At 45.2% G+C, this 25,019-nt stretch overlaps 1 protein-coding gene across 9 annotated transcripts in view; it reads left to right on the top strand.

Annotated features, from left to right (window-relative positions):
- The window catches only part of LMNTD1 (lamin tail domain containing 1), a 339,143-nt gene that overhangs the window by 297,323 nt on the left and 16,801 nt on the right, over positions 1–25,019 (top strand). For 2 of the 9 annotated variants that reach the window (XM_042848589.2, XM_042848564.2), the window contains one exon: positions 1,504–10,989. The exons of the other annotated variants lie outside the window; for them this stretch is intronic. Coding sequence is in view for 1 of the 2 variants with exons in the window: in XM_042848564.2 (XP_042704498.2) it covers positions 1,504–1,524 (21 nt within the window). In the remaining variant the exon portion in view is untranslated. Of the gene's footprint in view, positions 1–1,503; positions 10,990–25,019 lie in introns of those variants that run through there. 9 annotated transcript variants of the gene reach the window in all.

Here is a 25,019-nt window from a genome sequence, read left to right as displayed (position 1 = left end):
CTCCCCTGTTAGCAGCTCCTGTGCCACTGCCTGACTGGGTAGCCGCTTTTATAGGCCCTCTCCTCAGCCAAGCTCCACCCCCTAATCAGGGCTCAGCTCCCCGCCCAGCACGCTGCCCCTACAGGCCTCTACACATACAAGCACTACAAAGACAGACGCAAATACAGGTACCTTCTCCTCCAATGGAACTCCCACTCAAACTCTCCTGTTAGCAGCCCTGTTCGCCGGCTCCTGTGCCGCTGCTCGCTGCTCCTAGTGACACGCATGGGGGAGTGCAGCACCACTGAGGACACAGTAACTTGAGTGTGTCTTTGCCGTACGGGGGGCTCACTCCTGTGCTAAGCTAACCTAGGTGTTGATCACTCATGGTCAGGGTGCTGGAACAATTTGTAGAGTGGGGGTTCTGAGAACCATCGAACCAAACTAAACCCTGTATATGATGGAAACCACTTCAAGCCAGGGGATGCAATAGCACCCCCAGCACCCCTAGTTCCAGCACCTATGATTGTGGTAACCACAGTGAAAACGTATCTTTAGAGTAAATAAAAATGGTGCACGTGCATGGTGCAATGGTGATATCATCAGCTAGCTAGGAAATTCTGAGAGGCACCGAAGATTCAGCTCTTCCGGCATAACCTTCAATGGAGGCACAAAATTCAGAAGCCCTAGAGAGTTGATCCCATATAACGGGCTTTTCTACACAGGGAAATTTACCAGGATAATTCTACTGCTATAGTTATACCAGAGAAACTCCCCATGTGGAGACTTTTATTGTGGGATAAGAGTGCCTTTTTCTGCTTATACTAGTTCCAAAGAGTGCCTTTTTAGCTTATACTAGTTCCAAAGTGACATCAGCTAAACTGAGAAAAGGCACTCTTCTTGAATAATAATGTCCAGCTAGGGAGTTACACTGGTATCGCTTTAGCCATTTAAAGATAACAGCATCATTATGCTGATAAATTTCCCTGCCTAGACAAGCCCCCAAAGTCCCTTAGAGAGGCTTTCAAAGTATATGTCGCCTGCTACATATTCATTTTTGAAAAGCTGCTCTCACTGGGGGTTAGGTGACTCAAGTGATTCGATAATGACACACAGAGCCTTTCATCACTTGATTACCAGTTCAAATCCAGCCCAGGCTGATAGTGAGTGACTATGTGATGACACTAGTGAAATGAATTGATAGTCTGTTTCCAGTGGACAACTGTCCCTCCTGCAACAAACTAGCCTCCTTTGTTTGCCATCTCAGTAGACAGACTAAAGACAGAATGGGATAGACTGTGAATTGCTGTACCTCCAGGCCTCTAGAAGAGGCTCCTCAAGGGCAAGGTAGAGACCCATCGTTGGGATGGAGTGGGGAAACTTGCATTGACACCACCTTTTAACAGCCATAAATTCACTAAGAAAGAAAATGCAGAGGTCGGGATCCCATCTGCCTGCCTAATTCAGCCAAGTTCACAAAGAATTGTTCACATTACTTTGTGTTACAATTTTATTTTTCTTTAGGAGGAGGAAATGCAAATCTAATGAACAATGGGATGTCCGAGGGCATGGGGTCCAGTCATCAGCTCTTAAGAGAAAAAGAGAGAGAGAGAGAGACTGCAACTTGTAAGGAATCTTGTTGATTTTGAAAAGGATGAGCTCATTCGGAGGGACTTCAGATTATCTTCTTCTCCAGGCAGGAGCAGAGGCAATGGTCTGGTTCAGGTGTTTTCTAATAGAAAAAAAGGCACTAATCCAAAAAAACAAAAAAAAATTAAAAAAAGGCTGCTCATTTGGCACTTGCTGAAGAACCTAGAAAGTGCTAATTTCATTCTCTACCCTTTGCCACTAGCACTTCTGCAGCTGTTTCTGCTGTTCATGGGAACACATTTTGCAATAGCACATTGTGTCAGGCAATCCTATCTCCTGTGATCAAGGACATTTGCATTTAAAGACACTTTCTCATGACAAAAATATACCTTCCTCAAATGGGTTTGACTGCTTCAGTGCTATATAGACAGAGTTGGGAAAGCATTGAAAGGTTAAAATACTACTCAGATAATAGAAACAGAACCAGAAGTTCAGTTGCTCACCCAGCACTGCCGTCTGGCCATTGGGTGGAAGGGGATGGTGAAGAAGGCATTCCTAGCTCTTCCCAGAATTCTTCTGTGGCCCTGTAAGTAGTGGAGGATGGTAAACAGGACTGGCTTACCCCAGAGCTGCTCTGTGGAATCAAGGGTAGAGAGAACAGGGTACTATCTGGCCCTGGATTTCCCGTTTGTGGTCCCCATCCTGCAACTACATCCTCTCATGCAAAGCCCCACTGGGGCTCCCTGCAGGTGCAAGGGTCTGCTCATATGGATCCAATTGCAGAATTGGTGCCTTTTTTGTTATAGCCCATGCTTGCAAAATGATATAGTCCTGCAGAATTGCTAATGTGTCATTTTGCCTTTCCTCATTAATCTCTCCTTCAGTGCTATCTCCTCCCATATTTGAGATTTTTAAAAAATGAAACAAAAACAATCAAATGTTCAGATTTCTTTAAAAACTGTTAGAACTCCAAGAAGCGCTATTCCTTTCCCCCATATTCTCTGTTGTGGACTTTGTGCTTCACACCCTCCTGCCCTATCTGATGTCATTCTGAATGTTGTTGTTTTACTAATTTAGAACATAAGATACTTAAGAAAGGGGTTTTGACTCATTACACATCTGTAATACATCATGCAAATCTATAGCACAACATATATAACCTCACACAATTATTAGCCACTCGTTACCTGAACTATGCAAACCTCTTTGAGATCTGAAAAACTGGACTGAAGAGCAGACGCCTGTTCATGAAACTTCCATTGTTCCCTGCTTCTAACTACAGTATATTGCCAATACCAAGAGAACAGCTTTTTTTATCTATTGAGACCTAGTCTCTCCAGGGCAGAGATTATCTCTTCCTCTGTATTTGGAAAACACCCAGCAGCCTTTTGGTGCTAGGCAATCTCCATAATAAATAATAGTAATCAATTAATCTTTTGTCAGGATATAAAGAGAAGATTTAAATGCAGTGTTTCCCCCCACATAATTCCCATATTACACAGACAATGTGCTTTCTGTTTATTTTTGATGAGGACCATTCCTATGATTCAGACTGAAATACTTTAAGCAGCTGATTAGGTTTCCCATAAGATCGCTAATGAACAAATCACAGCTTTCTTAGCACTTTGCATGGTACCACATAGGAAGACAATAACATTATTTGAATAATGCAAGTTTCAGTCTCTCTTTAACAGCATGGATCTTTGTCTCTTTATACTTTGATTTCATAGGGAGGGCCCTCTACTGAATAAATGACAATTTTTTCTGACAGTAATTGAATAATTCAATCAAGCCTATCCAAAGAGTTTGAAATAAAAGGAGGAAATTAGTTTCTTTTCCATAAAAGTGACTTGATTCCTGAAGTCTTGATTGAACATAGAGAGGATTGAATTAATCAGTGTTTGAACTAAACCAGGGGTTCTCAAACTGGGGTTCAGGATCCCTCAGGGGGTCGCAAGGTTATTTCATGGGGGGTCACGAGCTGTCAGCCTCCACCCCAAACCCCGCTTTGCCTCCAGCATTTATAATGGTGTTAAATATATTAAAAAGTGTTTTTAATTTATAGGGGGGGTTGCACTCAGAGGCTTGCTATGGGAAAGGGGTCACCAGTACAAAAGTTTGAGAACTACTGAACTAAAGAGAAGGTACACTGCATATTGTGTGTGTGTGTGTGTGTGTATTATATATGCATGCACACACCAACTACACCTTCAAAAAGTTATAAATATACTTCTAGATGATAGTGTATTAAAATTAGGTGAATAAAATAAGTAAGTATCCATAATCACAGTGAGGCCAGTGTTGGAATCATACACAGCTGTGTGAATAGTGATTTTAGCACTTCCACTGTTATCACTGCTGTCATTGTGCCCACCCCCATCCTCTGAGCACATACATAAATATCCATCATAGTAGGTCTGAGCACAGAGATATTATCTTGTTCTTCCCTTCCCTCCATACTAGGTTGGCCAGAGTGATAAAATAACAAATGGCACCTGGGATTAATATGTTTAGACAAGAAGGTGAAGCATTCGAGTTCCACTTAATGCAATTTCTTTTTCCTTCTTACCTAAACTGTTTCATTTGCACTTAGCATTATGATTAAATAGCTCCAGCTGGGAGGGTTCATTGTCTCAATGGATCAGTAATTGACTATAGACTAGAGCCTTTCACCTGTATGCCACCCGTTCAAATCCAGCGTAGGTCATGATAACCAATTGTTACAACCGTATGGCTATGCTGTAGTCTGTTTACAATGAGTTGTGAGTCTCAGTCCAGTTTCTAATGGACAAGTGTGCACATCTCAAAGCACCACCTTAAAGTAGCAATCTCTGTAATGGGGCCAAAGACTGAATAGACCTGGGATATGTCTACACAGCAGCTGGGAGGATGCTTCTCAGTGTGGATTGACAGACACAGACACTAGCTCTGCTCAGGCTACCACGCTAAAAATAGCAGCGTGGTCAAAGCAGCACAGGGAGCGGCTCAGTCTAGTTGCCTGAATACATCCCCAGGGGTCAGGGAAGTCTGTATTTGAGCAGCTAGCTCACGCTGTTGCCCATGTCACCATGAGCACACTGCTATTTTTAGTATGCTAGCTCAAGCAGAGCAAGCATGTCTATCTACCCGCTCTGGGACACAGCCGCACAGCTGCTGTGTAGACATACCCACAGAGAATGAGCAATCTACTCAGCTTTAGAGTTGATCCCTCCAGGACAGGGTTGAGGCACGTTGGTGGGACAGCATGGAGACACTGACCCTGCTTACCACCGGTGCTGTGGATAGATGGCAATCAGTCAGGATTGCTTGTTTTATAAGCTTTAGTTAATTTCAAGCAATAAAAAATAGATCCAGTCATTCATACAGATCTGTGAGGATATGCTTAGTGTATGTTTCACTTTTCCTTCTTTCCACCCCACCCCCACTTAGACAGGCACTGGAGAGCGGGTAAGGGCTATTCTGGAAAAAGAGACCAAATTCTCCTTCCATCTCAGTTCCTTCATATCTCATACTAATACTTATGTCCAGGCAAGCGAATACCCAGGCACCTTCACTTAACAAGCATTCCCCTTTTTAACCAGAGTGGAGCTAAGTCACTCCATGTTCCAATTCACCATTTAAAAATGGGAGACTCTTTCAGAGACATCTTAAGTACTAGCAAGTAACTGGGAAGAAAACTGATTTCGAGAAAGCAAGCAGTTTCCATTGGCTTTGTCTGTGCCTGATATCATCCTTAGGCTCCATCTACACTTGAACTGTAGCCAAGGCATCTGACCTGGTGACAATATAGTTGTCCCTTAACCTGGTTAGAGTCTGGTTCAAAATTGTAGTGTAGAACTGACCATGTCCTGTTAACTGGCTTCAAGCCTTGTATTGTGCCCTGTGCTGTAACGTTGTTAGAGATCAGACAAGTAGCAATCAGGTCCTCTGACTCATTTACACTTGTAATGTGGATAGGACTTACGGGGTATGTCTGCACAGCTTGCAGCAGTGAGCCGTTCAGCCCGGCTCGACGGACTTGGGCTAGTGGGGTTCACCCTAGTGCTCTAAAAACAGAGGTGCAGAGAGTGCTTGGAAGTTGCGGCTCAGGCTGGAGTTTGGGCTCTTGAGCTCACCCTCTCTGTAGCCTTTAGAGCCCAGTCCGAGCCTCAACGCCAACATGCTGTCTACGCAGCTAGTTTTAGAGGGCTAGCGCTAGCTCAAGTCAGTCAATTGAAGGTGGGACGTTCGCTGCCACAGGCTGTGTAGACATACCTGATAGGAACAAAGCTGAGGTGGTTCAGATTGCTATTCAGTAGCTCACAAGGCGATGACCTAGTAATGTAATGCAGTTGACAGTGGAACCTAATAACAGTCTTGGGTGTTTTGACAATGGGGCATGAGTGTTCACTGAAATACTTTAATGGCTTGGAAAATGTGGGTGTGAAGAATTAGTGGCAAATACTTTTATTGGATGTTTTATTCGAAGGTTTGAAGGTGTGCATGTGCCACAAGATGGGGTTGGTTTAGTACTTCTGTAGCATCAAAATACTAGTGCCTAACTCTAGTATCACAGCATATGCACCAGTGCATGTACAATCCCAACAGTTCTAGGCCTGAGCACTAGTTTTGCAGTGATCACAGACTGCCATAAAATAAAGTGCAGGTCCCAAACAGCAGAAGCACAGTAGTGACCCCATGCTGGAGTAATTGCACATTCATAATGACGACAATATGGAGCCACCTTAGGATGATGAACAGCAACTCCCTTTCTGATGTCTGCCTCTCTGTCCGTCAAAAAAAAAATGCTGCAAATCACATCAGTCTCTCTACAAGCTACATCCAGGAGAGGCTGAAACACACAATGAAACTCCCTATAGATCTGGGCCGGGCCGGGGGCTGACCAGGAGGTTTGAGCCCCCCCGGGGCCCAGAGGAAGCCAGCGCCTGTGCCCAATCCTCTATAGTTTCATCCTTTGCTAACATACAGCGAATTGAAACCCGTCGAACAGCTGAGAGGTAAATGTATTCTGGGAATAGATTTGTTCCATTCGCTGAAATTAGTGTTAAGCGTGTTCTGCTGTCATTTGCTTCCCATACAGCTGTCACAGCATGTGTTGTGCCATTTTACAATAGATGTCAAATATAAGTGGAAGGCAAACAACTGCAAATGGTTAGGTGAAGGGCAGCTTCTTTTTCTTTGATTCAGCATTAAGAAAGATCCTGCTTCCATCTACATTGGCTTTGAAATTAGTTTTAGCAAATATGTACAGGAACAGTACACATGAGCATGTTGGAAATAGTGAGCATATTTAGAGGGAGTGTCATTTAAGTGCGTAACAGCAGTGCTGGCACAGTGACCCTGCAGAGATGATTATGCTGGCTAATGATTAAAAAATTGCAAACAGCTGTTTCTTTAGCCTGTGGAATTGCAAGAGCAGGGATTTGAGGCAAAGAGCACCAATCACAGAAGAAATAGTCACTTCACACAACAGGAGGTCTAAGGGCATGCTGTACATTCTCTGTATACATTTATACAACTGAGTCCAAGTGCTGCTTATGGAGGTAATTGAATTTTTATTGATGCCATGTAATTTCCTACTCCTTAATTTTTTGTAACTTGCATTTAATTTTTGGTTTTATTGTTTACACACACTGAGTTTTACAGTTTAAACAAACTTAATCTACTTAAGAACATAAGAACGGCCATACTGGTCAGACCAATGGTTCCTCTATCCCAGTATCCTGTCTTCTCACGGTGGCCAGTGCCAGATGATTCCGAGGGAATCAACAGAACAGGGCAATTATCGAGTGATCCACCCTGGTTGTCCAGTCCCAGCTTCTGGAAGTTGTAGGTTTAGGGACACCCAGAGAATGGTATTGCATCCCTGACCATCTTAGGTAATAGCCATTGATGGATCTATCCTCCATGGTTTTGTCTAATTTTTTTTAACCCAATTATACTTTTGGCCTTCACAACATCCCCTGGCAACAAGTTCCATAGTGTGTTGTGTGTACTTCCTTATGTTTGTTTTAAATCTATTGACTATTAGTTTAGTAGGGTGACCCCTGGTTCTTGTATTATATGAAAGGGTAAATAATGCTTTCTTATTCACTTTCTCTACACCATTCATAATTTTATAGACCTCTATCATATCCCCCCTTAGTCGTCTCTTTTCTAAAATGAACAGTCCCAGTCTTTTCAATCTCTCTTTATGTGGAAATTGTTCCATACATCTAATTATTTTCTCTGTACCTTTTCCCATTCTAATACATCTGTGGCAACTGGAACTGCATGCAATATTCCAGGTCTGGACATACCATAGATTTATATAGTGGCATTATGATTTTTTCTGTTTTATTACCTATCCCTTTTCTAATGGTTCCTAACATTCGGTTCGCCTTTTCCGACTGTCGCTGCACATTGAGCGGATGTTTTCAGAGAACTATCCCTAAGGATGCCAAGATCTTTCTTGAGTAGTAACGGCTAATTTAGATGCCATCATTTTGTATGTATGGCTGGGATTATTTTTTCCAGTGTCCATTACTTTGCACTTATCAACACTGAATTTCATCTGCCATTTTGTTGCCCAGTCACCCAGTTTTGTGAGATCCCTTTGTAACTCTTTGCAGTCAGCTTTGGACTTAACTATCTTGAGGAATTTTGTACCATCTGCAAAATTTGCCACCTAACTCCTTTTTCCAGATCATTTATGAATATGTTGACTAGGACTGGCCCCAGTACCGATCCTTTGGCGTCCCCACTATTTACCTCTCTTCACTGTGAAAATTGACCATATATTCGTACCCTTTGTTTCCTATCTTTTAACCAGTTACTGATCCATCCTTCCCTCTTATCACATAACTGCTTACTTTGCTTAAGAGTCTTTGGTGTGAGACCTTCTCAAAGACTTCCTGAAAATCTAAGTACACTGGATCACCCTTGTACACATGTTTGTTGACCCCCTCAAAGAATTCTAATAGATTGGAGAGGCATGATTTCCCTTTACTAAACCATGTTAACTTTTCCCCAGCGTATCATGTTCATCTATGTTTCTGATAATTCTGTTCTTTGCTGTAGTTTCAACCTGTTTGCCTGATATTGAAGTTAGGTTTACCAGCCCATAATTGCCAGGATTGCTTCTGGAGCCTATTTTAAAAATCTGTGTTACAATAACTATTCTCCAGTCATCTGATATTAAGGTCTGATTTAAGTAATAGGTTACCTACACCAGTTAGTAGTTCTTCAGTTTCATATTTGAGTTCCTCAGAATTATTGGGTGAATATCATCTGGTCCTGGTGACTTATTACTGTTTAATTTGTCAATTTGTTCTGAAACCTCTTCTATTGATACCTCAGTCTGGGACAGTTTCTCAGATTTGTTGCCAAAAAAGATGTCTCAGGATATAGGCGTCTCTCTCACATCCTCTGCAGTGAAGACTGATGCAAAGAATTAATTTAGCTTCTCCTCAAAGGCCTTGTCTTCCTCAAGTGCTTCTTTAGCACCTGGATTACCCAGTAGCCCCACTGATTGTCTGGCAGACTTCCTTCTTCTGATGTACTTTTTAAAAATTGCTATTAGTTTTGTCTGTTTTGTTAGTTGTTCTTCAAATTCTTTTTTGCCTAATTATATCTTTACTCTTGACTTGCCAGAGTTTATTCTCCTTTCTATTTTCCTCAGTTGGATTTGACTTCCAATTTTTAAAGCGTGGCTTTTTGCCTCTAACTGCCCATTTTACTCTGTTCTTCAGCCATGGTGGCATTTTTTGGTTCGCTGCTTATAATTTTTTTATGTGGGGTATACATTTCATTTGAGCCTCTATTATGGTGTTTTTAAATAGTTTCCATGCAGCTTGTAGGTAGTTCGCTCCTGTGACTGTTTCTTTTAATTTCCATTTAACTTAGCTTCCTCATTTTTGTGTAGTTTCCCTTTTTGCAGTTAAATGCTACTTTGGTGGGTTTATTTGGTATTTTCTCCTCTACAAGGATGTTAAATTTAATTACATTATGGTCACTAATACTGAGCAGTTCAGCTGTATTCACCTCTTGGACCAGATCCTGTGCTCCACTTAAGACTAAATCTAGAATTGCCTCTCCCCTTGTGGGTTCCAGAACAAGTTGCTCCAAGTAGTCATTAATGGCATCTAGAATTTTCTCTCTCTGTCCTGTCCTGAGGTGAAATGTGCCCAGTCAATGTTGGGATAGCTGAAATCCCTCATTATTATTGAGTTTTCTATTTTTGTAGCCTGTCTAATCTCCCTGAGCATTTCACAGTCACTGTCACTATCCTCATCAGCTTCTCTGTAGTATAGTTCTTGTGTATACTCTTATTATTCAAGCATGGAATTTCTCTTCATCCAGATTTTACAGTACCATTTGATTCATTTAAGTTTTTTAATATATTTGACTCTATGCTTTCTTTCACATATAGAACCACTCCCCCCTCAGCATGACCAATTCTGTCATTCCTATATATTTTGTAACCTGGTAATTACTATGTCCCATTGATTATCATTGTTCCACCAAGTTTCTGTGATGCCTATTATATCAACATCCTCATTTAAAACCAGGCACTCAAGCTGATCCATTTTAGTATTTAGACTAGCATTTGTATACAAGTACTTACAAAATGTGTCAATATTTAGTTGTCTGCCAGCATGTGATGGAACTGAAGGGGACTCTTTTTTATTTGACTGTTTCATTCAGGTCCTACCTGTCCTTTACCAACATCTATCCTCTCCTCTTTACTAGCATATAGAGTACACCCTTTACTATATCATTCCCTAAGATATGTCTCTGTCCAAACCCCATGCTCCTCTGCACCTGTTGGCTTTCCCCCAGCTCTTAGTTTAAAAACTCCTCTATGACCTTTTTAAATGTACATGCCAGCAATCTGGTTCCTTTTTGGTTTAGGAGGAGCCCAGCCTTCCTGTAGAGGCGCCTCCTATCCTAAAAGTTTCTGTGTTTCTAATAAACCTAAATCCCTCCTCCAAACACCATCATCTCATCCACACATTGAGACCCTGCCGTTCTGCCTGTCTACCTGGCCCTGACTATGGAACTGGAAGAATTTCAGAGACTGCTGCCATGGAGGTCCTGGACTTTAATCTCTTACCTATCGGCCTAAATTTGCCCTCCAGGACCTCTCTCTTACCTTTCCCTGTGTCAGTGGTACCTACATGTACCACGACCACCAGCTCCTCCCCATCACTGCACATAAGTCTGTCTAGGTGTCTGGAGAGGTCCACAACTTTTGCACCCGGCAGGCAATTCACCATGCGGTCTAAATGCAATAAAACCTTGCTCATTCTCACTTAGCTAATCTGAAGACTTGATAATTCTGCTAAAAAAAAGGCAGCAAATAAAGATTTAAAAGTGCTCGGGTCAGATCTCCTATTACTTTTACAAAATACAACTTCAGAACATTCACTGGCAATCTATGAAGTATTATTACAAATAATTAAAACTAAACTATCACTTCAAAATAAATGAAGTAAGTACTTTTGGTAGTGCAATATTACTGATGATTTTAATCATGTTTTTTATCTTCCTAATTTGCAATATTTGGTAAACTTCAGCGAGTGCAAATTTTAGCGCTTGTCAGAATTTCCAAGCTCACAATCCTGGAGACTTACATTTATCCCAAAAACAGGTGAAGCTTGAGAAGTAGCAGTGCAGGCTTCCTCTCACTGTCCCGCCAATGTGCTTAAACCAGGGGTGGGCAAACTTTTTGGCCCGAGGGCCATATCTGGGATTAGAAATTGTATGGCGGGCCATGAATGCTCACAGAATTGGTGTTGGGGTGCAGGAGAGGGTGAGGGCTCTGGTTGGGGGTGCGGGCTCCGCGGTGGGGCTGAGGATGAGGAGTTTGGGGTGTAGGCGGGTGCTCTGGGCTGGGACCGAGGGGTTCGGATGGTGGGAGGGGGATCAGGGCTGGGACAGGGGTTTCAGGCGTGGAGAGAGGCTCAAGGGTGCAGGCTCCAGTTGGCCCTTACCTCAAGCAGCTCCCAAAAGCGGTGACATGGCCCTTCTCCAGCTCCTATGGGGAGGCAAGACCAGGTGGCTCTCCCATTGGAGCACCAGAGAGGGGCCATGCTGCTGCTTCTGGGAGCCACGTGGAGCAGCCCCCGACTCTGCTCCCCGGTTGGAGTGCCGGAGGGGGGCCATGTCGCAGCTTCCAGGAGCCATGTGGCGAGGCCCCCGATCCTGTGTCCTGGCTGAAGCGCCGAAGTGGGCAAGCCCCAGACCCCGGTCCCCAGCAGGAGCTCAAGGGCCGGCTTAAAACGGCTGGCAGGCTGGATTTGGCCCGCGGGCCATAGTTTGCCCACCCCTGGCTTAAACCCATTCTTTATACTTTGATCTCCATGTCTTTTCATTCCTTGGTACCTCTGCTAAGGCTACCAGCAAAGGTACCAACCAGTGACGGGGTATAGTGATTTTCTTGATATAGAAACCTAGCCAAGGAGACCTGGACTGCGGTTATGTAATTGTTTACATAGGCCACCAAACAGCCATTAAATCCATTATTTCAATAGAGCTGGTGAATTTGTTGTGGATCAATTATCCAGTGGATTCTGGCCTCGAGTCATTTAAGAACTGATCCTGGTTTTTGAGACTGTAGTAGTCATTCACAGGTATTTGCAGAATATTTTAACAAACAAATTTGAGTCTAGTGGTTGTTTGTGAGCTATTCATTTTAGTTATTTATTATATATGGAGTCTGACCGGCCATGTAGGTCACCTGGTATTGTTTTTGTGCCGTGATGAGTCGGTTGAAACTTTTTAAACAAAGATAACAATGAATAACAAATGGTGAATAGTGATTACACTTGTATGTGCACAGATGCCTTAGTTCAATATGACTGTGTATTTGCACTATACAAACATTATCCAAAACCAAACTTACTCACACAAATGTGAAGGAACAGCAAATAGGAAATATAAAAGTGGTTGTACAAAACAGCTGTCTGGATTTCAAGAGGAATTTATGAACACTGTCTTTGCAATATTTGACCATCTCTAACTTTCAGTCACTACCAACCAGATTCAAACCTGTGACACAAAGGTGAAGGTTTCTCTCACAGTATCTCAGGGGCCTCTCCAGCCCCCAAGCTGAGTCCAGGAGGATGCAAAGGTGGCTTAAAGCTATGCTCCGAGAGGTGCAACAGAGACACCGGGTGCAGTTAGGATAATGATGCTACTACATAGAGATGCTAGCTCTAGCCTGTAGATAGGACAGAACAAGTACTCTATTATTTTAAGCTTGTGTTGTGTTAAATTGTAGCTGCTTATTTAATTTGTAATCATTTCAGCCTTTACGCACTACATGGCAACACGATGTAGATTATGTAATCACAACAGATGGATGCGGGGATCAAGTAAGAGGCAGCAGGTTTAGAAGCAAGAGTCAGAGATACTTGCAGAGGTTAGCAGTGTTGTCTGCTCTTTCAGTTTCATCATGAGCAATGGTATTTTGGCCTTTGCTGCAGACAGTTTCAGGATGGTGGGAGAAGTTGTAGCTTGCACACAATTTCCAGGCCTACCCAGGGGAAAACCCCCTCTGATTGGCTGCCTTCCCCACTTTTCCACCTTCTGGGGAAGAGCAGCCAATCAGAGCTGATGGGAGGCAGGCAGAGCACTTCTCCCCTCCCCTCAGGAGCTGAGAGTAGTTTTCAGCTAGGGGACGTGGGAAAGGGTGAAGTCGACACCATTCTCACAGGAGAGGAGGGGAGAGGAGGGAGCAGAAGATCCTGCAGCTCAGGGCGGCTCTGGCTTGGGAAGGGAGAGAGGGTGTGAAGAATCCCTGGAACTGCTGCCGATCGTCCACTTCCCAAACTCTGAAAAGGGCACCCAGCTCTAGGAAGAGCGATAGTTCTCTGAGGGGCATGGGGCAGATGTGGGACCGGAGGAGCAAAGTTGTTGTGGGAGTTGAGGTGTATAATTAATTGCTGAGATGGGGAATGGGTAGATATGGGAGTAGGAGTCCACAGAATTAATTAGTATTTTGGGGCATGGGGAGAAGCTGGAAGCATCAGGCAGCCAATGAGAGCTTCTGCATTGAAGCCAAAATTGCCTTACTCTATCAATTTGGGAGAGTTGTTATACGCACTCTGGCAGTGGGCAGGGGGAGTTCAAAAATCAAACCCACAATAATATAATGTTTAAAACAAATCTTATGATTTGGGGGACCTGACTTGTGCTTTTTTAACTTTGGAGGTTGGCAATTCTGAGTTAGCTAGTCATCCACTCAGCAGCAGGGCCGGCTCTAGGCACCAGCAAAACAAGCTGGTGCTTGGGGCGGCACATTTTTAGGGGCGGCATTCTGCATTCTGCCGCCCCTAAAAATGTGCCCCGGCTGCCCTAACTCACCTCCGCTGCTGCCGCTCGTGCGCCGCTTCTCGCCCTCCCTCCCAGGCTCTCAAACCCAGGAGGGAGGGGGAGATCCCGAGCGGCCACGGCGCGCGAAACAGCTGATTCGTGCGCCACGGCCGCTCGGGATCTCCCCCTCCCTCCCGGATTTGAGAGCCTGGGAGGGAGGGGGAGACCCCGAGTGGCTGCGGCGCACGCGCTGCTTCTCCCTCTCCCTCCCTCCCTCCTAGGCTTGAGAGCCTGGGGGGAGGAGGCAGGGCTGGGGATTTGGGGAAGGGGCAGAGTTGAGGCGGGGCCGGGGGTGGGGTAAGAAAAAAATGGGGGGGGGCGGCCAAAATTGTTTTTGCTTGGGGCGGCAAAAATCCTAGAGCCGGCCCTGCTCAGCAGACCCGTAATACATTACATCTGATGATCTAAATGTGTTTTACAAGCATGGATAAAGGTATTTGCATTGAACCCTCATGAGGAGAATATCCCCATTTTAGAGATGAGGAAAGTGATGCACAGAAAGATGGACTGTCCGAAGTCAATCAGTCACTGTGTGGCAGAGCAATAAATGGAATCCCAGGTCTCTTGACTTCCAGTTCTATATTATAAAAGTTACTTGCAAAGGGTTTGGAAGGGTGGAATTAAGCTTTTGGGAAAGCTGTGTCTTCCTGAGTTTGTGCAGTGTCAATGCTCAACAGATAATAAATAATAATAATAGTAAACATTCATATGGAGCCAAGCAGTCTACAGAGGACAAATCTGTGGTTTATCAATTTCTTGGGAGGCAGGTCAACAATCCATTCATATTTATTGCTTCTGCTGTACCTTTAAACTGATAACTATTCCTTTCTGGTAAAAAAATATCCCTAACCATTCATCTTCCGAGCTCCTTAGCCTTTACAAAGATTCTTGTCCCCAAACCAAGGCTTCTCCTCTTCAAAAAATTTCCTAATCCTCCAAATTCTGTAAAGTTATTACTTTATTGGCAGTGTCCTATATAAGCACATAAACAACTGATAAATTCATACAATAACACATTTTGGGAATCACTCTGATGGTCATAGCTCAATATCTTAAATAATGCACAAACTCCCTGCTAGTTACACAGGGACAGACGGCAAAGAGCTAAATGAATATAGAATGCTGAGATCCCAGAAGGGTATTCTCTTTGCTTTTGGTACCAGGATATTTTTAGTTGGAAACAGAGATAGGTCAGCAGCTCCAAAATTTGAGGGTTTCAAAACCTGGGGCCAGATTCTTAGCTGGTGTAACTTCTTTGACTTCAATACATGTACACAGGGCCGGCTCTAACTTTTTTGCCGCCCCAGGCAAAAAAGAAGAGCACCGTCCCGCCGTGACCCCCCCCGCGAGCACCGCCGAAATCCCCGCCCCTCCAGCACCACGCCACCTGAAGCCCCGCTCCCCAGCACTGCGCCGCCCGAAGCCCTGCCCCCCTCCAAGCGCCGCGCTGCCCGAAGCTCCTGCCCCCCTCCGAGCGCCGCACCGTGCCAGCCCCTGCCCCCCCAAGACCCCGCCCCCCCGAGCACCATGCCGCCCGAAGCCCCGCTCCCCAAGCACCACAACGCCCAAAGCCCCACCTCCCCTCCGAGCACCACGCCGCCTGAAGCCCCGCCCCCCTGAGCACCGCGCCGCCCGAAGCCACGCCCCCCCTGAGCCCCGCCCGAAGCCCCCGCCCCCCTCCGAGCAACACACCGCCTGAAGCCCTGCCCCTCCCTCCGAGCACCGCGCCGCCGAGTCCAAAATAAATAAATAAATAAAAAGTCGAGCGCCGCCCTGCCCCAAGGTGCCGCCCCAAGCACGTGCTTGGTCGGCTGGTGCCTGGAGCCGGCCCTGCATGTACATCATACTGAGGCTCCGCAGCTTGAGCTTATCTCTAGTTTGAAGTGAAAACAGAAAAAATATGAGGTATTTTGTCTTGCAATAATTCTGTCGTATATCCTATGTACAGTAAAAAATAAAAGTGACCTCTGCTGTTTCATCAGTTCAGGCAGAGGCAAAAAATTCCCCTCAGCATTTATAAGCATCATTTATCAAGTGCTCTTCCATCTACCATGTTCTCCCAAAGGAAACTATCCTCATCTCAAACTTCATTTCTGAAACTTTGGGGGAGGAGGGGGGGAAGTTGTGTAAACCTTGAAAATGGATGGTTTTAATTTTCTGGAAAGGGGCCAAAAGTCTGCTACTCTCTAATCTGTCTCGTCAAGCCTTCTGCACCCCAAACGACTGCAATGATTGCTGGATGGATTTACTGTAGACTGTGTTACGTTGCTGTTATGCAGTTTCTTTTCCCTATCCCAGAGGCAGGGACATTTTCTATGTGGGTATACTGACTCCTGTATCCAAAGCACATTGGGGTACTTCAAGATTAAAAGGGTTGTATAAATGTAATATAATTTTTAACACATTGGACCAGATCTTCAGCTGGTGTAAATCAGTGTAGCTGCATTTACTTCAAAGGACATATGATGCGTGCATCAGCTGAGTATACCAGTACCATTTATTTTAAAGACTTTAAAGAAACACCCATAGGGGTTACATAAAGGCTGGCAGGAAGCTGCGGGGAGAGGAAAGGGAGGAGCTAGGGAGTTAGAGGCTGCTCTCCCCTGCAGGCTGCAGAAGCCAACAGTCCCTGAGGCTGCAAGCCTGACACTGTCTGTAGCTACAAGGTGGTGGGAACTTCAACTATAAATAAAGAGCATGCGTGATAGCACCAAAGCAGAGGTCTCTGGTTGATTTGTGGGTGAAAAAGTGGCAGAAGAAAGAGGGGACCACCTGTTCCCTGTTACACATGGGGGCTTGTCTGGGACCTGAGCCAACAGACGTGGTTGGCAGCCTGGAGATGGAGGAGACCCTGCAATGGCTCATCAAACAGCAGGAGCAGATGCAGAAGGCCCTGCAAGGCTTCCGGCAGTTCCACCAGGCCGAGAGACAGGCCTTGCTAACCTGGCAGGCAGAAAAGCCTACAGGACTTTGTAAGAGAGCAGGACAGTGTGCAGCAGCAATGAATGGTGAGTCTCATGGTAGGAGATGGCACCCGGCTGCCGTGCTTGGAACTCTGTAAAATGGGCCTGGCAGATGACCCAGATGCCTTCCTCGGTATATTCAAGCGGAGAGCCATGGGCACCAGGTGGGATAGGGCAACCTCGGCCTTACGGCTGGCTCCCTATCTGGTGGGAGAAGCTCAAGTGGCTTACATGGCCTTGAGCAAGGAACAAGCCCGAAACTATGATGGCCATCCTAGACTGCGTGGGCCTGTCGGTGGAGAAATACTGCCAAAATTTCTGGTCAGCCCGATGGATGGGGGCTGTGTGGCCCTGGGCATTCGCTTAGAGATGATGGACTGGGCCACCCGTTGGCTGAGGACCGAGACGATGGGGGAGATAATGGATGCCCTCATCCTAGATCAATTACTACAGGGCCTCCCTGAGAATATCCAAGTCTGGGTCAGGCGACATCAGCCAAGTATGGTCGATGCGGCAGTCAAGCTGACCGAGGAGTACACAGGAGGCAGACGTTCCCCAAAGGAAGGGCCAACCCTGTAAAGATAGAGAGTTGGGGAAGAAGCTGCGGGAACACTTTCCTGGGAAAGGCCCCGAGAGGAAGGAGGAACCCCAAGCAGCTCCCAGTAGAGTTGGTGTGATTGTTTGCTGGGAGGGTGGGCAGCCAGGACATAAAAAGGGGGACTGCCCAGATATGGAATGTGGGTGGACCGAATTTTCCAGTTGACCTAATGTTGGAGGGCGGAGAAGGGGGCAGAGGCTGTCCACCATCCCGGTAAGGGTGGGGAGGAAACCCCATAGGGGCCTGGTGGATACAGCTTCAGCCTGCTCGCTCATCCAGAGGTGGCTGATAAAACCGCACTGGATAATTCCAGATGCACAGATGGCCCTGGAGTGTATCCATGGGGACAGGAGATACTGCCTGGTGGCCTGGGTGCCCCTAGAAGTGCAGGGAAGCTTTAAATGGAAGCGGGTCGGGGTAGTAGAGGGGTTACCGTACTCTGTTGTTTTGGGTATGGACTGGGGCCCTCCCCCCAGATGGAAAAGGAAAGGTTCCCTGAAGAAGGGGGTGGGGAGCTCTTGACTGAGAAGCCTCAGGGAGGAAAAGCAGCAAGGTCCTCAGGGTAATGAACATGAGAAACCTAGTCAACAGAGCCTGGATAGGGTAGACAGAGGGGAAGGAGGTGTGAGGGAGATGGCCAGCCCAAGCCACTTAGAAAGAGAAAAGGGGCAACTGGAGGTCCCCACACTGCAGCTCCCAGGGGAAGAAACAGTAGCTTGGTGGCTTGGGAGAACCCAAGGCCCGGGGTGTCCAGCAGGAGGTCGGGATTGGCTTCAACCCACTACCTGAAGAAAAGGGGATAAAGGAGAAGGGACGCCCGCAGGGGTGCGATTGGTGTGAGGACCTGTGGGTGGCAACAGAGCTATAGGGACATCCACCCGCCAACCAGTGCACTTTTTGTGGGTGTGGGATGAAGGAACCCTCAGGAGATGATGCAGGTGATTGCCCGAAAGAGGGGGAGAGGCTTCCCCAGATGAACCCCACCGGATGAGGGCAGAAAGGTCGAGGAAGGACGAACCTGGCAGTTCATAAAGGGGGAGGTGTGTAACAGGGTGCTGGCTAGGAAACCCTGAGCCAGACCTCTGTCACGCTGGCTGAGTAAGCCCAGGCCTAAGTGAATGCATGTTTGTAAAACACCTTGAAGAAATGGAGCTATATCGTGTAAAGTATTATTTATTTAAACAAAATAAAATTGGGGGCTGGGGAGGAATATTCACCTGAGCCTAGAAAACAGAAGAAAAAAGGTGGGCCAAAACAAAAATGTCCCTTTACTCTTCATTTGGTAACTTATAATAACCAAGCTGGATTTATCATTTCAAATAAATTATCTAATGAATAAGAGTCTTCTCAATCTGTAGTCATGCTTCATGGTACATAAATCAGGCAGATTGCCTATTAGAGTTTCACCTCTTCAAAAGAGCAGCTGTAGTCTTGCTCTAAATGTATTGGGAAGACATTAGAGAGACAAGAGGGGTGAGGTAATATTTTTTACTGGACCAACTTCTATTGATGAAAGAGACAAGCTTTCAAGCTACATAGAGCTCTTCTTCGGATCTGGAAAACTTGAAGATATGGCCTTTAGGGTCAGAACATGGTGTCCTCAATCAGAATCCAGGCTTATAAAAACCAGTATGAATGGGATGGTAATGTGCCAGGAAATAAACTGAGTCGCACTCTGGAAAGCAAGATTTTACTTCATGAGCCTATAGGACTGGGCTTCACTGATTCAGCAAGCAAGACCTCATGCTGTGTACAGACCTCAGGACAAAGAAGACAGACAATTGTTGAAACCATTTACAATGCATGGCAAATATTTTGCCTTATAACTAGGCTTCATTCACTAAATGACATGCTTGGTGGTTTGCTTTGATGACATGATGCCGTTGCTCGCTATAACTGCAAAACCACCGTGAGTTGACATTGTTTCCATCATTTCACTGGTTTTGTTCTAGGCTTACTTTTTTGGCATTTCTACCTGTTTTGTCCAAAAGGAAATGCTAAATTAGACATATCATCAAATATTTCCTTAAACCCTATTTTCCAGTTCTTGCATAGACCCAGAATACAATTTCACCCCTGTGCAGACAACTAGCACCAAGTGTATGGTTCACTTAGGTCCAACTTAAACCCTATCAGAAGGCATATGCAGAACTTAATATTCACTTAAGCCCTCAAATTAGCTTTTAAGTGGGATTTAAGTGGTAGCACAGAGAGCTGTTCAATAGCTGTTCAATTAAAGTAGTGTCCAAAATGTGCTCGGTCATATACACATGACGTGTATGAGAACATAGTCTTGTGAAATAACTTGGCAGATCTCAGTCCAGTTCTCAATGGACAGAAAACATTCTCCCAGCTGGTACTTACTGGCACCCATTTGGGCAGACAAGGACTGAAAGGACATTGAATCTGAACTAACCTCTCGCCCCCAGAGTTGTTTCCTCCAGAGGAGGAGGAAACGAGTGCTGTTGTAATATTGTAAGTGTATCACAGGGTGACTGGCCCTTAAAGGGAAATGGGGCCAACCTGAGGGGGTGGGACTCGTGGGTTCAGGTGTTAGCATGGTGAATACTGGGCCTCATAAAAATGCTTGAGAGAGAACAGTTGTGGTGAGAAAGCTATGGCAGTGGCTACAAGAAGCAGGAGGTTCCTGCAGGGAGAGGACCTACAGGGAGCAGGTTAGGATCCTGTGTAAGACCCTGAGGTAGGGTCTGTAAGAAGCAGGAAGGTCCCTGGGAGAAGCTGCTGGAATCCCTGGGGAGGGGAAGTGTGGTATTCCAATAACTTAAAGACCGCTCAGGTAGGCAGTGGGAGAAACCTGCAAGGAAGAAAAGAGTCTGCAGGGCGAAAGCCCTGGGAGACAGTGCTCAGCTTACAGAGCAGAGAAGAAGTCTGCAGGCCTGAGAGGAGGAGTGAAGACCAGGGAACTTCAGTGTAGCCCAATAGGGATAGAACCACCATTTGTTGGGATGTTTATTTGGATTTTCAGTTAGACTTTTGTTGGCCTGGAATGGGACTGAACTGAAGGGTGCCCTGGCAGGAGGGCTGGGAGACAAAAGAATCAGAACACTGCAGAACCAGATTGGCTGACAATAGGGGGCGCTAGAGTGGACAAGCCCCAGCACTGCTGCATCTTGGCTTGAGGGGTGCTCTGGTCCCATGGCCTCCATTAAAGTGTGGCTGATCTGTGGCTCTCTGTCAAATGTAGTACGGTGTTTGACAAAATCTCCTACACCCACTTATGGTCCCCAGTTTGGAACTTCTCCTCACGAGACACAAGCTTCCAGAGCTGCTCAGTTTTTTTCAGTTGCAAAAACCTAACTGAATGTTGCCTGCTTTCAGCTGGTCTAAGAAAAAAGCTTCAAAATCTTCCAGAAAAGCTATGTGGACTTGCTCATCCAAAGGAAATAACCAAAGACCATAGCCAGGATTTCGTGGCTCTTGTAGGGTCTTACAAAATCCTGTACACAGATTTGTGGGGTCAGAACACTTTGAAAATAATGCTGCTGTTAGTTGGTGAGGATAATGTGGTGTCACATTGCTGGGGTGAGGCTGTACTGCCACTGCTCTGCAGAGAAACAGATAACTTTATTCTCCAGGGCTGTTTGTCCAGTACTTTTCACCAGTGCTAAGACTACTTCTAAACTGGGGGGGGGGGGGGGGGAAGAGCTAAATAAAGATATGGGAAATAGGAGATGTGATTTGTACCAGGCTCTAGGGGAATCACCAGCTTGATTAGTGTTTGTGTCACATAGCTACACTGCTTCAGTAAATTAGAGCATTTTTATATCTGTATTAAACAATGTGGTGCATAGTCCACCAGTCTGGCATAGATAGTTCCACATATATCTTCTAGTGAGTCAGCAATAAACAAAGTCTATGAATATTTACATCCAGCTGGAGTAGATCTATGTTCCCAGCTGAAATGTGTGACCAAAGTAATAGCATATGCTAGAGCAGGGCTTAGCATACTAATGATGATGCATGTGTTTGATTGTCTTTGGAGTAGCATCCTCTGATATATAGATACAGGTTCTCTGGAGGGCAGTGCAAAGGGGATGTAAACCATTCCTATCTCCTCGTCTCGGGATTCTCCTGGTGTGAGGCAGTCGCTGGCTTGAGTAAGACCCTGCACCAGTGTAGAAAGGGAGTTAGGGACAGAGAAAAGCAGGGGATGTGGCTTGACAGTACTGCACTCTGGCAATCTCCGGCTGGCAGACAGCCTCTTGGTGTCCATGGCCAGCCAGCACAGCTTAGAGCAGATTGCACCACAGCATGCCAGAGAACCAGCCCCAGAATAAGAGAACTGCTTTGCTCCCCTTCCTTCACCTCATGTGCTTCATGATCTGGTTCCCAGTGAGATGATGTGTATGTGTTTGTTAAACTTGATAAGAGCATCAGAGGTCAATGAAAGGAGGGGTTGTCATGGCAAGTGAAGTGGTGTAACTTCAAAAAATTCAAGTTTCTGGCTATCTGAATGTCTTAGAAAATAGTGAATTGGCAATGGAGCCTTTCATCTCTAGAGCTGTTTGAATCATGTGATAGTAGTTACAAGTCTTTGTCCCTGATCCTCTGGCTGGCAATTCAAAGGTGGCTTAACAATACCTTTCTACTCTGCTGGTCTCTGGGACGCAGCCCTGGCACTAGTCAGAGCTATCTCAGGACTGCTGTCACTTGCCCCATGGGTAACAGTCCCCCAGGGATCCTTTATGACAGCTGAAAATTGTCAGAGTTGAGCAGTGCTCCAGCTACAGCCACTCTCCCTGGCAATGCTTCCTATATCAGCAGCAAGTGGGTGGTACAGAACCAGCCATATCAGCTCTACCGCATCCAGAAGTCTCCAACTGGCCCGTGTTGGCTGCTTGTCATCCAGCAGAATGGCACAAAGCAGGACAGGAATAAGGCTGGGGATATGGCCCATTACCATTTTTTTTATTTTCCAATGTTCTATATGAAATGAGATGATGGCCTCAGTCTTGTTCCTAGAAGACATCTGCCTGCATGACAAGAGGCAATGGATGCACAGTCAAAGCTTCAGAGTTCATGTTCAAGTTAGATAAACAATCACAAGTTTGGATGTACATCTGATCCTCTTGAGTCTGCAAGATTCAGCAAGAAATGTCAGGAGAAAGGTCACACTCCTTGTGGCATTTTTTTCTCCCTTCTTGTTTTAATGAGAATTCAGAAGTGCCAAGTTATCAAAATGCTTCAGAACCTAAAATAATTTTTTTAAAGGACGTTGGTTCTAAAGATGCCTATGTGCCAGAGTTTCTTACGTTTTCTGAATCAGATCACCCATCCTCAATCCCACCTGTGTTGAGAGTCTTGCCAGAGAAGCTGAAGAGTGATTAGCTGTGGAGCTATTCTCAAAGGAATTCCTCCCCATACTCCAGCTGAAGGACATTGGTGGGGCAGGATGATGTGTATCTGTCTGTCTGTCCATCTGTCTTTCCTTCCAGGTTCTTGTATTCTATTGATAACACAGAGGATTACAGTACCCAGGGCAGTCAGTGTAGCACTTTTTATGAGCACTGAATTAATTTATATTACATATATATATATGTAAGTCCTCAGCTGGTGTAAATGGGCCTAATTCTGTTGGCTTCAATGAACCTATGCTGCTTTATACCGCCTAAGGATGTGGCTCCAAGTTTCCAGGGATGTTATTTCTGGAATAGTATCAGAGAGGTAGCCGTGTTAGTCTGAATCTGTAAAAAGCAACAGAGGGTCCTGTGGCACCTTTGAGACTAACAGAAGTATTGGGAGCATAAGCTTTCGTGGGTAAGAACCTCACTTCTTCAGATGTTCTGAAGAATCAAATCAAAGGTGCCACAGGACCCTCTGTTGCTTATTTCTGGAATATACTCCCAGTGTTATTTTACCTTAGAGACTTGTTTCAAGTTTTGTGATCTTCCCAAGATAATTTGTAAATGCTATTTTTAATTAGCTTGGTAGCAGGTAGATAGGAAAATTGGCTGAAACCCCAGAAGATAAAAGCACTTGGGGGGGGGGTGAGGTAAATTATTTAAATTGCCTTTGGTTTGGCAGAAAGAAAGGGAAACGGGTTAGACCAGGCTGGGGAATAAATACTAGGAGCCAAAACTTTTTTTTTAATAACTCGCACTGTTTTTACTGCTAAGTGATATGATGAGTATGCGTGGAATGGGGAGAGAAGAATCCATGTTGGGGTGGAGAGATTGTACTTTCCCTTTTAAGGAAAAAATTGTGGCAGATGTTGCAGATAGAAAACCAGTGTCCAGCAGTCAGGGTCGTAGGGCGGAGATTTAACTCTTGGCTTCTGGCTTCTGGCAATATCTGTGGAGCAGGCATGGAGGAACATGTAAGAGCAACATCAAGTGTGGGTTTGCATGTTTATACATAACTAACTAATAGTCCCACCTTTGCAGTTTCCCCACAACAGATTATCCCTGTTCTTGCAAGGGCACCATTTGCATGGGGGTGGGGAAGAGGATCCTGCCTGGGGCTGCTGTCAGCTATGAAATGGGCATACATTAGATCTGCTCTGCACATCTATTTAGGGGGGACATTTGTGGAGCCTCAGAATTTGCCTGGTTTTTAGGATGAGGCTTTATGAGCTGAACCAAATGGCATACAGGAACTAAGTTACTCACTCATTTTTTAAACATATTGAAATGCACCTAGAAACTATACAAAAGCAGTATATTAAGGGCTTTCACTTTTGTTCTGAAAGAGTTGTATTGTATCTGACACCCACCAAGAAGAGCAGCAGAAGGCTTTGAGTTCTGCCCAAAACCCCTTCTGTGTTTGCAAGAAAGGAGGTAAAGTGCAGCAAGTCTGGAACCAAACTAGTTTTTCTATGCCAAGGTTTAGGATTTTCATTTATTTCCCTATCACATTGTGCAATCTGCACAGTGATGCAGCTGTACAGCACTGTGTCCAACTCAATGAAAAAAGCCTCACAAATCATGAGGAGTAAATATACTGAACAAGCAATAGGTGTACACAGACAAACAGTTTATTCCTAGGGTCACAGCTCACTGGAACTCATTCCAGAGAAAGTTTTGATCTCATCCAAAGGCAGTGAATCGAGAAAACAAGCTGCAATTCCCATCTGTGGGCTTAACAAGGATCCCAGGAGACCCAGTGTGCTATCAGTGAACAGAGCATACTGATGAAATTGGTATATGACTTACCTCCTCAAGGTCCTTCTTCCATTTTACTTGTCGTGGACAATTGAGCCAATGCTATGTAAGAAGCGAAAGATGACAAATTTGCATATACAATATTTTGCACACTGGATGAACCTACTAGTGGAGGAAAAGAGTTCACTGGAGTGAGGGGAAGGGGAGACCTAGGAGTAAGAGTCTGTGTGGAAGATGTCTGGGGGGACTTAAGCTTTGGGAAACCCACAAAATGTGGATCCCCAGTCTACCTCATGTTATTGGCAGAAAAGGAGCTTTTATTTTAAAAGGTTAGAGATGGGCTTAATGGCAAAATTTTGATTTAGGTTTCAAGCTCCTCAGAGTTTGGGGTGTTCAGGTCCACAGTTCTGG

This window comes from Chrysemys picta, chromosome 1 (assembly GCF_011386835.1).
Source record: "Chrysemys picta bellii isolate R12L10 chromosome 1, ASM1138683v2, whole genome shotgun sequence".
Classification (NCBI taxonomy): domain Eukaryota; kingdom Metazoa; phylum Chordata; order Testudines; family Emydidae; genus Chrysemys; species Chrysemys picta.
Note: the sequence above shows the minus strand (reverse complement) of the source record. Positions and strands in the feature narration are given on the sequence as shown.